This window comes from Delphinapterus leucas, chromosome 16, assembly GCF_059928025.1.
Source record: "Delphinapterus leucas isolate spDelLeu-1000000601 "Yukka" chromosome 16, BTC_Dleu_Yukka2, whole genome shotgun sequence".
Classification (NCBI taxonomy): Eukaryota; Metazoa; Chordata; class Mammalia; order Artiodactyla; family Monodontidae; genus Delphinapterus; species Delphinapterus leucas.
Window position 1 is genome coordinate 84563967 of NC_143144.1, and position 15263 is coordinate 84579229.

Below are 15263 nucleotides of genomic sequence, written 5' to 3' on the forward strand. Positions count from 1 at the left end.
GCACACTGTCTCTCATGGACTGGAACCCCCAGCCCAGACCAGAGAGTAGGGAGGCCTGTCGGGCTGGTTCAGGGAGAGCTGGCCAGACAGGCAGGAATGGCCCTCCGGCCCTCCAAGTGCACGGCCTGCGTCCGGGTCTACAGAAAAGCTCCCACTGTGTCCCTGGTCCCTGCTGCCTGGAGGCCCCAGCACTGCAGCATCCCTCATGGCTTGGTGTCAGCCAAATGGCTCCAACATCTGATTTTAGCTCGCTCAGCCCTGCACAGGAAATGATTTCCAAGTGACAAACATTAGCCTTGTGGCTCCCAAATGCCGGAAAGAAGCGATCCCCAAGTGATGGTGGCAGGTAGCAGACCTCCCTAGGTTTCCCTGCCAGGTCCTCACCTTTCCGTGGGCAATTCCTTGTCCCCAGCTGGCCTCCGATGCTGCGCGGGGCCGGGAGGGACCTGACCGATGAGCTGCTGCCCTGAGGGTTCTGGACTTGGAGCTCTGTCGGCTGAGGCAGACCCACTTGGGGGCCGTTGGCAGCCACGTGGAGAAAGCTGATGCACCGCACAAGTGAAGGGAACCAAGTGCAGGGAGCGGGGAGGCAGCTGGAGGGGCCTGGGGGCATTCGTGGCCCTGGATGTCACATCCAGCCCTGGTTTGTGCTTGCTTTCCTAGGGGCTGAGTGGCTCTTAGAGACACCTCCAAGTCCTTTCCACAAGCCCCTGGCTGCCTTAGCCAGCTCCCATTTTGTTCTGACCACTTGCAAATAAATGAGTCCTATTAAGTCCTATTAAATAAGTGTGATCTAATGCAAGTGGGCAAAGTGCAGTGAACGCACAGAGGGGAGAAAGGGGCAGGGACGGCCTGGGGGCTGCAGCCTGTCTGAGGCCAGAGGCCCGGGGCCTCCCTTCTTACCCGTGGTCCCGCAGTCCTGGGCTTGGTTTAGCCTCCCCTGCCTGGGGAAGGAAGCACCTGCTCGTCTTCCATCCCTGGGGAGAGAAGCAAGAAAAGAAGCCCTTCTCTTCAGAAAACACTTGTGACTTAGTTAATATCACACGCTGCTTTGGGGCATCACAGGGGTGAACTGGGGAGTGAGAAAGTCTCTCCAAGATGGGACAAAGGGGGCTGCTCTTCACAACATGCTTCCTGCACAGGGTTAAATCGTGTCTCCCCAGGTGCACGTCCACCCAGAACCTTGGAAGGTGACAATTGGCAATAGGTCTTTGCAGGTGTCATTGGTTAAAGATGAGGTCATTCTGGATTAGGGTGGGCCCCAAATCCAATGGCTGGTGTCCTTGTAAGGAGAGGAGAGACACACACAGAGGAACAGAACACACAGGGACAACGTCCACGTGACGATGGAGGAGCTGCCATCCGAGGAACCCCAGCGAATGCCATAAGCCAGGGAGGCAGGAAGGATGCCCTGCGGCGTCCAGAGGGAGGGCACTGCCGCCACCTTGGCTTCTGGCCTCCAGACCGTGAGAGAATAGATTCTGCTGTTTTAAGTTGCCCACTTCGTGGCACTTGGTTACAGCGGCCCCAGGACACTAGTGTGGGGAGCAACTCCTTAGTCGGGCCCCCCGCCAGGGCCCGGCACCCACCTGGGCTTCTGGTTCTGAACTCTTAGCAGCCAGCGGCTCCCCTGACACACAGCCCTCACTCTGCTTCCTGCAGCTCTGCGGACTCCTGGACCTCCTGAAGAATCTGCTCTGTCCTGGGAAGCACCTGCCCACACCTGGAGACCCCCAGTGCCCCTTTACCTGGCTTCCCTTTGCCCTGTGAAAAAGGCCACTTTGACGGTGACCTCAGAGGATGCCAGTGCCTGTGTCTGCATCTGCCTCCCTCACGTACTGAGCTCCTGGCGGGGACCCCGGCCCTGGCCATCTCCACGCTTGGCCGGAGAGGACGCACTTAAGGAAGCACCAGTTGGGGCTTCGCCGGCAAAGCAGGGATTTGAGAAACAATTGTTCCTGTTCATCACGGGCCTGATGTATCCGTTCCAAACTCTTGTTGCCTGGATGGATTCATTTCTCCTCATGACATCTGACGGGGGTCATGCTCCGATCCCCATTTGGTGTGTGAGGTGACAGAGGCCTCACATGTCCAAGTGGTCCCGGCACCCCTGCCAGGAGATGGGGCCTTTCAAGAGGTGACTGAGGTTACAGGAGGTCATCAGGTCATCCGCTAGGACTGGTGTTCTTATGAGAAGAAACACTGGATACACGTGACCACAGAGGACAGACATGTGAGGACACAGGGAGGAGGTGGCCATCTACAAGGCAGGGAGAAAGGCCTCAGGAGAGCCAACCCTGCCCACACCTTGATCTTGGATGTCCAGCCTCCAGGACTGTGGGAAGATAAATTTCATCTTGTTTAAGCCCCCCAGCCTGTGGTACTTTGTTACAGCTGCCCTAGCAGACAAATACAGCAAAGCCTCCTTGATCTTATTTGTCCTTAAAATTCAATTTTTAAAATCGATTCATTGGTTGATACTCTGCCATATTCCAAGATGGGTGTGAGTGTTTCAAAATCTATGTTGACAGATCGAGGGTTGCCATGAACATTGTTGGAAGCTCCCCTGCCCCCCACCCCCAGGGCTGCGAGAATGATGCTCTCACCTTTCCAGGCCTGTGACTCAGGGGCTCACGTTCCACGTGGTGGTTTCACGGGTACCAGTTTGCAGCCCTGATGATGGGTCACCGGTGGGAAGATGCCGTGACAGCACGTGGGCAGGTCACTGGTGTTGTGTCCAAAGCATTGTCAGTGTTTCCTCAGGTTTCACACTGCTTGTATGATACACAATAGAGGGTTTCGGCCTCTGAGCTCTTCAGATCCTTCTCCCACAAAATTTAGGAGGCACCCACGTGCCCCTGCAGAGTATTCTCTGTCAGGCAATTTCAAGGGATGCTCACAGAGGAGCTTTTTCCTCTTTTGAAATGCACTTAGAAATGGTTGTGTTGTTGAGGATTCCAAGTGCTCCCAAGTACTGGGATGTTCTCCCTAATGTGAAATGTTTTCCCCTCAAGCTCCCAAGAATTCATGCAAGCGTGCCCAGTGTTCAGGTTTGGATCAGATCTCCAGCGCTGGCTGCTGCGGCAGGGGGGTAGAGAAGTAATTCAGGCGTTCTAGTCGGGTGATGAAAACCGCTGCGTGCACATTGAGACACAGAAAAGGAGCAGCTGAAACCATTTCCTTGTGGGGTCCCAATGAGAAACAGGCCTGTTAGTCCCATGGATGCACGGAGGGGGCCAGGCAGTGACGTGCCTGGCAGGTGAGCGCACTGAGCCAGGGCCAGGTGCTGAGGTCCTCTGCGCTTCTCTCCTCCAGCTGCGCTCCTGAGCGGGGAGGACTTGCCTGGGGACTTCCCCACACCTGTGGCTCGTCGGCCATAAAGGAGGTCCTATGAAGCCCCAGACCACCGAGTATAAACAAGTGCCCATGACCTGGACTCCAGGCCCAAGATCTGCCAGGGAGCACGGCCCCGGCCAGTGAGAGACAGGAGTCAGGTTGCGGCGTGACATTGGCCAATGCCACAGGCTATGCCTCAGAGCAGCAGGACCTGGGTGACACCCAGTGTCCTAATGGCTCACAGGGCTAAAGGGTCCTGAGTGAGGGGACACCCACACACCCTCCACCATGCTCACAGCCCCCAGGATTGTGAGATGAAAGCAGAATGGTGGTCTCGAGGGGCTGCAGGGCGAGGGAGAAACGGGGCATTTATTCATGGGTACAGAGTTTCGGCTTTGCAAGATGAACAGCTCCGGAGACTGACTGCAGAACACTGTAAATATACGTAGCACTACTGATCTATACACTTAAAAATGGTAAATTACACTGAAGACAGGGAATTTTTATGTTATGTGTATTTTACCACAATGAAAAAGAAATGAAAAAACAGCAAGTCCCAGCTGTAATAGTTAGCTTAAATAGGTTCCTTTAAAATCGTTACTTTAAAATGAAAACTCAGATAGGCTGGGCACAAATAGATGGAAAAAGACATGCCCTGAAACCAGTAAGCATAAGAAGGCTAGGCTGGCGACATTAACACCAGACAAAACAGAACTCAGATAGCAGTAAAAGAAAGGAGGAGGAACATCTCATCCTGACTAAAACGTCCACTCATCGGGCTCATCAGGCATGTGGACCCAGAGCCAGCACTCCGGTCCCCTCTCCACAGGCAGAGTCCCTGCTCTCTTTCCCTCTCTGGCTCCCCTGCCCCAGGTCAGGCAGAGTGGTAGGCTGTGCCCTGCCATCCTAGGAAGACAATCTCTGGTGAGGGCGGAATTGTCCAGAACTAACCTCTCGCTCGGGCTGCGTGTCCAGGTCAACAGCCTGCCCCTGGGCTCGGCCACCAGCCTGCCTGCACGGGCCCACGGGCCCCGCTCACAGACAGCATCCCAGGCTGCGGCCCAGAGCAGAGAGGCCAGAGGGGCTGGGCAGCGGCGGCCAGGCTTGCCCAAGGGAGGGTGTTCCTGGGAACTCTGCACTGGAAGGCACAGGGGAGCAGGGCAGAGGGGAGAGCCCCAGTCCTGAATCTGGGGTTTTCCTTCCTGTTTTAGTCAAAGCAGGTACCAGTATGTGAGGAGTGGACACAGCCCTGATGTGTCTGGACCTCAGGGCTCTGAGCATGGGGGAGGGTGTGTGGACGCCCCTCAGTACTCCGGGCTGTGAAGAAACATCTTTGCATAATGTCTTCAAGGTTCACCTATGTTGTAGCTTGTGTCAGGATTTCCTTCTTTTTAAGGCTGAATAATACTTCCTTGTATGTATTTACCACATTTTGCTTATCTTTTCACCCATCGATGGACATATAGGTGGCCGCCCACTTTTGACTACTGTGAATAATGCTGCTATGAACATGGTGTACAAATATCTGTTCAGGTCCTTGCTTTTCGTTCTTTTGGGTATATACGTAGAAGTGGAGTTGTCGGATCATACAGTAATTCTGTTTTTAGTTTTGAGTAATTACCACACTGTTTTACATGGCAGCTGTGCCATTGTACATTCCCACCAATAGTGCACAAGGATGCCAATTTTTCCACATCCTCGCAACCTGTTATTTTCTGGGTTTTTCACTGTCGCATCCTAATGAGTATGAGGTGTGGGTCTTGCTTTTTAAAGTCCATTCTGACACCCTCTGCCTTTTAACTGGCATGCTCAGTTCACTAAAATTTAACGTAATTTTTGATGTGGTCGGATTTAGGCTAATTTAAGTATTTGTTTTCTTTTTGTTCCCTCCGTTTTGTGTTCCTCATTTTCTGCCTTCTTCTGGATTAGTTGAATATTTTTTAAAAATCCATTTCAATTAACCTACTGTGTTTTAGCTATGCCTCTGTACATTACACTATTAGTGGTTGCTTACAGATTAAAGTATACATGATGCACCCTCGACTTTTCAGTCTAGTTAGAGTTAATACTGTAGCACCATAAGTAACATGTAGAAACCTTATAATTGTATAGGTCCATATGTCCCCCCAGTCCTTTCATCTATAGTTGTCATGGGTATTGTATCCACATACATAATAAACCCCAGAAGAAAATGTTACAGCTTTTTGCTTTAAACAGTCTTATGGGGTTTTTTTTGTGGTACGTGGCCCTCTCACTGTTGTGGCTACTCCCGTTGCGGAGCACAGGCTCCGGACGCGCGGGCTCAGTGGCCATGGCTCACGGGCCCAGCCGCTCCGCGGCATGTGGGATCTTCCCAGACCGGGGCACGAACCCACGTCCCCCACATTGGCAGGCAGACTCTCAACCACTGCGCCACCAGGGAAGCCCCAGTCTTATGTATTTTAAAGAAATTAAGATTTTAACATTCATTTATATGTACCCACATATTTCCCAGTTTTGATACTCTCCATTACTTCTCTAAAATCTGAATTCCCAACTGGTATCATTTCCCTTCAAAGAACTTCTTTTAGTAGTTCTCATAAATAGCAACAGATTCTCTGTTATTTAATCTGAAAACATTTTCCTTTTTGAAGGATACTGTCCCTGGTTATAGACTCCTAGGTTGACAGGTTTGTCTTTCAGCATCAAACACATCGTTCCACTGCCTTCTGGCCTCCATAGTTTTTGATGAGAAGTCTGCAGTCACTCAGATCGTATCCTTCACGTACAATGTGTACAGTTTTTCTTTGGCTGCTTCAGAGATAGCCTCTTCCTTTGATTTTCAGCAGTTTGACTATGATGCTCAGACATGGTTTTATTTATATTTATCTTGTTTGGGGGCTCACTGAGCCTTTTGAAATTCAAATTTAGGTGTTTCACCAAATTTAGGAAATGTCTTGGCCACTATAACTTTGAATACTTTTTTCTCCTACATTCTCTGCTTTCTCTCCTCTTGGGATTCAAATTGCATATGTGTTAGATGTTTTGATATTGTCCCACAGGTTCCCAGGGCTCTCTTCATTATTTTCAACCTGTTTTCTTTCTCTTCGTCGGATTGGATGATTGACATTCATCTATATTGAAGTTCACTGACTCAGATTTTAATCTATTATCTCCGTTCTGGTAATAAGCCAATCCCCTGAATATTTTATTTCAAATATTTTTCAATTATTTTTTTCAGTTCTAGAATTTCTTTTTGGTTCTGATTTTTATAGTTTCTGTTTCTTAGCTGAGATTTCTTATCTCTTCTTTCACTGCCAGCATATTTTTCCTTACTTAATTGCGTGTAGTTATAATATCTTCTTTAAAGTTGTTGCCTTCTAATTCCAGCATCTTGGGGGTCACCTCAGGATTGTTCTCAGCTGATTGACTTTACTCTGGAGACTGAGTCACATTTTCCTGTTTTGTTTTTTTTTCATATGTCAAGCAATTTTAGACTGTATCCTGAATGTCATGTGTTGGGAATGTTATGTTGCAGAGATTCTGGAGTCTATTCTAATCCTCCAGAGAATGTTGACTTTTTTGTTTTGGTAGGCAGTTAACATGACTGGACTTAAATTGCAAACTCTGTCTTTTGTATCAGCCCAAATCACAGTGCAGATCTTTTATTTTAGCTAAACTGCTTTGATTCTACCTACAAGCATGTGTGGTTCAGATATCAGTCAGAGATTTGGGTAGAGTTTTTTCTTTTTGTGCAGAGTTTTTAGTTTTTACATGCAAGAGGGTTAGGTCCAGTAGGAGTTTACTTGGCTATTACCCGTATGCTTGTTTCCAATGCACAGGTGTTTTGCTCACCTGTCACAAAGCTGGGAAGCCTCTGAGCAGATGACTCAGTGACAGGCAGAAACAGAAGAAATTAAGGAGTAAAAGGTTAACTCTCTCTAGGCTGAGGGCAGAGCCAGCTGTGGGCAAATCTGCCTGTATTAGTCTGCTCAGGCTGCTACCACTATGTGGCTCAAACAACAGAAATTCATGTCCTCACGGTCCTAGAGGCTGGAAGTCCAAAAGTAAGGTGTCAGCAGGTTTGGTTTCTTTCTGAGGTCTCTCTCCTCGGCATGTAGATGGCCGTCTTCTCCCTGTGTGTCTGTCTTTTCCCTCTGTGTGTGTCTGAATCTCCTCTTCCTATGAGGACAACAGTCATATTGGATTGGGACCGACCCTAATAACCTCGTTTTAACCTTAAATACCTTTAAAGACTCTTTCTCCAAATAGAGTCACATTCTGAGTTACCGGCAGCTAGGACTTCAATATATGAAGTTTGAGAAGGAAACAATTCACCTCATAACACTGCCCTTCAAAGGCTAAGGACTGCCCTCTCTTAAAAGACTGTAATTAATTCAGCTGATCCACCCAGTGGCACCGTGTTATCCCTATATTATGATGAGGAAACTGAGGCTCTGGAGGACGCAGTCATGGAGCTACTGAGTGGCACATCTGGTGCCCACTTCCCACATCAGCCTGTCTAACTGGGAGCCCATTTTGGGTCTTGGGCTCTGGTCCTCCAAGCCCAGTAGGTCGTGGGCACCACCACACACCTCAGGACCTCCCAACACAGTACCAAAAGTACCAACTGGGGCAGAGCCCATGTTGGACAGAGGGGTCCAGATAGTTCTGTGGGCTCTGTCTGTGGCTCAGAATTGCCTCCTGGCAGCACCAACAGCCTGACCCAGAGGCAGGCAGCTCTCTCCTCAGGCCCCCAGCACCAGGGCCGGAGCACTTCTAAAAGCCCTCACCTGAGAGGAGGGCTCCTCGCTCATCGGCAGCTGCCTTCTGGCTGTGTGGTGTCGTGAGCATCCAACGTCTCCATGGCCTGTATCTGACGACCCGAGCGAGAAGTGACGTGGCTCCATATGGGTGTGAATCACTGTACAGTGTCTGAGTTCCCAGAGGACGGCCTGGCTACACAGCCCACCGCAGGGACTGCTGCGGAAATGAAAGCTTCTAGCGATGTGTCCTCTACGCAATGGGGTTGGCTCTTCCGAGGTGTAGCTGGAGGGAAGATGCGACACCTGGAATGAACAGAATTGGAATGTTTGGGAAACTTGGCTTCAATGTCATGTTAAAGTGCAGATAATATTGAAGAGTCTGGACCAGCCCTGAGCCATGGGCCAGCCTGGACCAGCCCTGAGCCACCTGGAAGTCTGGGTGGAGATGGTGGAGGGGAGGGAGGGGACGGACAGGCAGAAAGGCTGCTGGCGTTGCAGTTCTGCACAGCTCCATTGCTGGCTCATTTTACATGGCAAAGAACATTTTTAACCAAGCGCTGCTGCCTTCCCCCAGCTTGACTCATGCAGTCATATTGATGCAGTGTATTCATGCAATTTGCCTCAATTACACTGTCTGGGGAACAGCTTGGCAACCCATTAATCTGCTGGTAAAGTACTCGGTAAACAAATTCAGAGAAGGATCACTCACAATCCTGAATTTCACCAACTCCCTTTTTGCACAAGGAGTCCGGGTGCTTGACCTCCCAGGAGGAAGCGATCGGCTCTGTCCTGTGTCCTAAGAGCCTGCCCTCTCCATGGGGTGGCCGCTGCCAAGTCCCACCCCACCGAGGAGGTGCCATGCACAGTGCATGTGCATCCTGCCATCAGGTAACTCTAGCCCAGCATGTTGCCCCGTGTAGGGTCACAACAGGAAGATATGCAATTAAAGGGACAAAAATACCCCAAGGAAATCAACACGGGACTTAGCAATATCAGACACATAGGTGACAACTGTCAGACAATCAGTCAACAAGGGGCCCCGTGTCTGTGTGATCCTGGCTAACCCATTATGATCTTTGTGAAGTGTCCTTCTGGGGGGTCCGGATCTGCAGATAGGAGGGGAAACCCCTTCCCTTTTATTAGCAGCTAAGCTCTTTATACTTCAGCCATATTGCAGCAGGTTAGAAGTCTAAGCTTTATTGTCTTATGTTATTGAAAATCCAGGTTCCGGCGGCCTTCTCCCTCAGGTCACGCTTCGTCTGCGAATACATTCTCATTTTTCCATGTACGGAGAGCGTCTGGAGAGAGGCAGGAAAGATTAGGGCTGTAATATACTTGAATCCAGTTTATTTGCCTAGCCAGAAACTTCCACCCTCCGCAATTGCTTCCCACCCAAGATGTTGTCTTTAATTCTTTCATGACAGGAAGAAACACCGGCGCCGGCTCCCAGCAGGTCCAGGCAGAGAGGAAGGGCCTGCGCCCTGAGGTGTCCCTGCCAGTGGGGAACAGGGGTCCTGTTCCTGCCACAGACTGAAGTTTCTGGTTCTGAACTTCTCATTTGTTTAGGAGGAATGCATCTTCAGTGGCACGTCATTCATCAGAAGAGAAACACGTTCATTACAGAACGGCGGGTGCAGAAAAGCCCCCTGGCCCGCAATTCCTGTTGCGGCCGCTCCCTCGTGCTTGGTGTCCTCCGGGAGCATCTTGTCCCCTGGCTGCCGGCTCCTGCGCACGTGTCGGCCCCGACCAGGGTGGTCCCCACAGCCGCTGCTAAGGTCCACCTTAGCCTGTGTGACCGACCCTCCACACTTTGCCGCTGGACACACACAGGAAGCCTGGGAGGGAAATGATCTGGGGGGATTATTTTGTTAATTAGTTTGCTCAATTTAAATGAGGGGACAGCAGGGTCCAGCTGCCTGGACGGTGCCCTCCCCATCCCCAGCCTGGCAGAACAATGCCTGTCTTGCTTTGGACTGCCCAGCCCCTGAATTTGGGACTGGGCTGTCCCCGGTTATTATCTGTAGACCCTGCCTACAGTCAGTCCAGTGTGGCTCAGGCCACAACTACTGAGCACCGACTGTGTATGCTATTCCATTCCAGGCCTCAACGAAGGGAGGAAGCAGAGACGGCAGCCCAGAAAGTGCTGAACTGGGGGCTCTGAGCTCAGGGCGAGGAGCAGGGCATGGGGACAGGGCCCCAGCTGGCAGGGAGCACCCAGGGAGGCGCTTGGGAGATGTTGCACAGAGTGACCAACTGAGGCCGGTTTGCCTGGAATGTCCCTGTTAACACTGAGAGTCCTGTGTCCCAGGAAACCCTCGGTAGCGGACAAACCAGGACAGTTGGTCACCCTGGCAGCCAGAAACCCAGCTCCGTGCTGCTCTGTCCCATCCGGGTGACCCTGGAAGTCAGCTTGCAACCCGGGCCTGTTTCCTCATCCATACACTGTGGATGATAAGGATGCCTTTCACCTCTAGGAAACCTCGAGGCTTTTCATACACTGTTTTGTCTGGGTCCGTGGCCTTCCCCAAGGCACTTTGGATGCCTTTAAGGAAGGCTACCATCAGTTTGCTGTCCCCAGGGAGCCAATGGGCATGATCCATTCAGAGACGCAGCAAGTTGCACGGCATCGATGGTGGAGAGCTTGGGATCAGAAACTGGCTCGTACGGGGAAGTGGCTCCACTGTCAGCAGGAGGCCTGGAGGCTCCAATCTCTCAACAACTTAGCCAGTCAGGGTGCTCCAGGATGGGTGCGGGTGAGAGTGGACACATCGGTGGGGACACGAGGGGCTGGTGTTCGACCAGTCGGAGTCTGGGGTCCGCCTCTTTAAGGGAATGCCCGGGTCCCTGCACCCCCAGTCCCCAACCCCTTTTGGGCTAAAGGCACCCCTGTGCCAGGTAACCTGTGCCAGGCAGTCCACAAAGAGCTACCATGACTGTGTCATACGTCTGCTTGTCCCTGCGGTGCAAGGACCATGTGAGCGTTTGGGTCTCTCCAAGGCGAAGGCCACGTCAAGGCTCCTTCTGCAAAACATCTCAGGAAGTGGGACGTTTGGTTCATGGATATCAACTCTGTACTGGCCTCAAATTCTTTCCCTTCACTGGAAATAAGGCAGCAACGAGCGTCCTCGGTGATTCTCTCCTGGCCTGGCCCACGCTGCCTGCCGCCCGTGGTAAAGCCCCTTACTCAAACGGGCAGGAGAAGAAGAGACCGCAGGAGTGGAGCTGGAGGCCCAGCGAGAGGGGGCCCTGACGGCCATGGGGGCCTGGGGGAAACTGCACGGCCTCTTTGTCCAAGGCACCATTCCTGGACACGAACCACCATGCAAGGGGATGCTTGCATCCTGGTCAGGACCCATGCCCCGCCCAGACCTCTGTGAGGCCTCCTAGGGTGGATGCGCGGTGCTGCACCATCCGAAACGCTATCGCCTCCTTCCCGCCACCGGAGGGCAGAGTTGGGGAAATCTGTTCCGCTTTGAAGGAGACAAGGCTCCCAGTCTGACATCTTGCCAGGGAGATGCTGTGTCTGAGACCAGACATCCGGAGTACTGGCGGCTTCCACAAACCTGAATCTCCAGGAGCCCTGACAGGTGTCACCGTCCCCACATAGGACGTTTGACCCCAGAAGGGAAAGAAGACGGTGGTCCCTTCCGTAGGCTCAGAACGCAGCTTTGGGCATAAATCTGTGGACAGAATCGATTCTTAGGAGGGTGACAAATTGAGCAAAGAGCAGGGGCATTTGACACATTAAAAGATTGTGCCAAATGGTCTTCCAAAATGATTGTAACACTTTTCATTGCTACCAACAGTGACTGAGTGCCTATTTTCCAACATCCTCACCAGCACCAAGTGTTATGCTTTTTAAAACTTCTTGCCAAATTGATTGTAAAATATCTAACAGATTTGACTTGCATTTTTAAACTTACAAGTTTTAGCATTTTTGGCTGTAGCAAAAATTCAAGAGGAGCCCAAGTGTCTACCAAGAGGATACGAGCAGCATGAATTATTGTTCATATATTCAATGTAATAACACATGGCTCTTAAAACAACGAGCCAGATCTGTGCTGATGACTTATACTCACAGGAAGGACGCTCAGGACACAGTGTTAAGTGAAAATGAAAGTTGCAGGAGTTTTGTGTATAATTTTAACAACCTCCACACACACACGTGCATACACATGCATACACGTACACACACGCCCATGTGTGCACACCTGCACATTCATACAAACACTCGCACACACATGCCCCACGAGGAGGCATCAGTGGGCATCAGGGAGGAAGACGTGAGACGGAGCCCGCCCAGCCCATGCTCATCACGTGACTGCCTTCCCAAATCCCGACAATCGTGACTTGCTTCCAGCGAGCCAGGCTGTGCAGCCAGAACATCTGAGAACAGAAAGGGAAATGTACACGTGTCAAGCGTCTGACACTAGTAGGTAAGTAAAACGGCACGAGCCTGCACCCCGTGTGCGCCGACGACAGCGACAGCCCTCGTGCCCTCTGACGTGGGACTCAGCACTTCTGCAGCCCTTCGGGCCCGGCATGGCTCGCGTAGAAACCACGGCAGCGCATGGCTGCGAGCTGCGTTAAGACCTTTATTCCAGAAACGTTTTTCTTCTGGGGAATGTTCATTCGAAGCAGAGGCTTCAAAAAATGAACGCAGACAAGAAAGTCTGACTAGGCGGCCACGGCATGTCCAGTCACACCCCGCATGCGGCGTGGCTCGTGTCCGTCAGCAGCGGGGATCGCCGAGGCAAACGCTGGCATCTCGTCTGCGAGGTGACCGTCCCCTGAACCTATCCAATGCGCTCCCGTATTCCCAGGCAGGCTGATAAAGTAGTTTGATACCAATCAGTTGTAGATTAGATTCTGCAAAGCACATTTTCCTAGGAAATCCAATTGCACCTGCTTTGGTTTCTGGGGCAGTATCCGTTATTTGGTGATGGTACATGATTGTGCTTAGGCTGTTTGAGAAGAGAGGGTGTGATCCTTCATCTGACACGGACCAGATGAGACTGCACCAGGGGCTTTGGAAGGGGAGGGGCCGGAGTGGGCACCCTTGGGTCCCGTGCTGGCTGGGCAGCCCCGTCTGCCCCTCTGCTTGGCATCTCCCCGACCAGGACCTGCCCCAGGGGCCCAGCCTGCAGGCCGTACATCCGAAGGCAGGCATTTGGTGGTTCTCACCGTAATTTATTTTAATTACGTGTGACATAAAGATACCACCTACAAATGAGACAATGCTGCCATAAGAGTCTCAAGGTTACTGTAGGGAATACTTCATAACCGAAGTGTGTTTTCCCCAAGGAGTTATACTACTATTTGATTTAATTTTTAATTTTTACATTTTAATCAAAAATAGATCAAATGGTGGTGGTCTCTCTGGGGAAACATACTTCAGATAGGAAGCCGGCCATGCTCCTTTTAAATATGTAAAGCTGCCATCTCCCTATAAGTCACGGACGGCGCCTGCTGCCGGCCGCCCCTGCGATGGCCTGGGCGTGTTTCCCGGGCAGCAAGGCCGCCGGCGGCAGCTAAACCTGCTCCAATCCGTCAGGAGCCTTAAACAAAGGATGAGAGGTTCATTTAATCAAATGTCCTCTGTACCATGTGGGTCATTAGATCTCCCCGGGGTGGGGCCTGTTCTGCCTCCCACGGGGAGTCCCCTTACCTTTCCCTGGTGGGTCGGTGGGCAGTGTGAATCACATCTCAGGGGTGTGTGTGTGTGTGTGTGTGTACACCTGTGCACACTTGCTCTGCATTCTAAACAACAGGCAATAAAACTTTTCAATTGCAAGGAAAGGCATGCACATTCTTATCCAGGTGGGTCTTCCACCTACAAGGGTCACCTGGTTTGTCACATCACCACCTTGAGGGTGACCCGGACTCCCGCTGATATCCAGGTGGGCTCCAAGAGCAGCCACTCAACCCACCATGGACCTCAGATGATACACACGTACCTTCTGTAGCTTCTCTGGACTTGACGTTCTCATCTGTAAAGTGGGGATGAAGCTGGGATGTGAGTCATCGTGGGGACCAAGCGTCCATCAGAGGACACGCTGGAGAAGTACTGGCCGCACACCGGAACTGCTCACAAACGTTATCTCGTTAGCGTCTTGCTACTGCCTGGGTAATAAAGGTAATGTGCTCATTCTCTCTCATCCTGAGTGTCACCACAGGACACTGGAGGCTCTTGTTCAAGGCTGGATGCCTGACGGGGAAACAGCCTGGACAATGCGGGAGACCCGGGGCCTCCAGCAGCCCTGCCCTTCCCGGGGGCTGCCTTAATGCCTCAGCAGTGCCCACAGCTCTGCAGCCGGCAGGGCTTTCTGAAGTGCCCGGATCTCCCTTCGGTGAGTAACCCAGACACCCACACTCCAGGCTTCCAGCCTCCCCTGTTACAAAGCCAGTGGATCCCAGGAAGCTGGGAGGGGGTGGGGGAGGCATGCGGGGGAGGGGCACCGCCCACTTCCTCCAACTCCTGTCCCTGCCTCAGCTGAGATCGGCAACACCACGGCCACACCAACCTGGCCCCGGAGACACGCTTCCTCACGTTTCTAGATTCAGTACATCCCACCGGTGCCCCAACTCAGGGATGTTCCCCTCCGTCCGCCAATGTCATTTACATAAAGATCCACTGGAAGTGTTCCTTCTGAATCAGCTCCAGGGAAATAACGCAGTTTCTCCTAAAGGACAGGTGTGCCTCCTTTCTTTGGGCCAGCAGTCTATACAGCAGACCATCTCCGTGCCCTAGAAGCCCAGAGAAAAAGCTCACGCTCGCATCTGGCAGCCTGGCTCCCGGACAGCGGTCCTCTGCTTTGGTGACGAATCTGTCTTCTACCTCCTTCTCTGTGGCTCGTCACAGACGTGCTTGGCACTGGCCTGCCCGGCTCCCTCTAGAAGCTGTAGGACAGTGGGGCAGTAAAGGCTGGTCTGGCTGCGTCCTCGCCCCGGTTCCACACGCTAAGCCTGAGGGTGGAGCCTGGCTCTCTCGGCGCCCCTCCCACTGGCCAGGTGGGCAGGCCGATTGGGGGCAGGCACCCACTTTCCCCGCCCGGGTCCAGCACCCCCTGCACCCTCCTCCTCCCCGGTCACCGACGTGGCCCATGGCTTGGCTGGACAGACTAGGTCCCCAGTACCCACTTCTGGGGCCACCATGGGGCTTTGGGACAGCATTGTGGGCCC

General features: G+C 52.1%; 1 protein-coding gene across 1 annotated transcript in view; it reads right to left on the reverse strand.

The window, feature by feature from the left end:
* Window positions 1-15263, reverse strand: part of C16H10orf143 (chromosome 16 C10orf143 homolog) — a 116896-nt gene that overhangs the window by 40341 nt on the left and 61292 nt on the right. Inside the window, exons 4-5 of the mRNA XM_022568438.3 lie at window positions 8109-8384; window positions 904-977 (exon numbers count right to left, since the gene is read on the reverse strand). Coding sequence (XP_022424146.2) covers window positions 904-977; window positions 8109-8384 — 350 coding nt within the window. The remainder of the gene's footprint in view (window positions 1-903; window positions 978-8108; window positions 8385-15263) is intronic.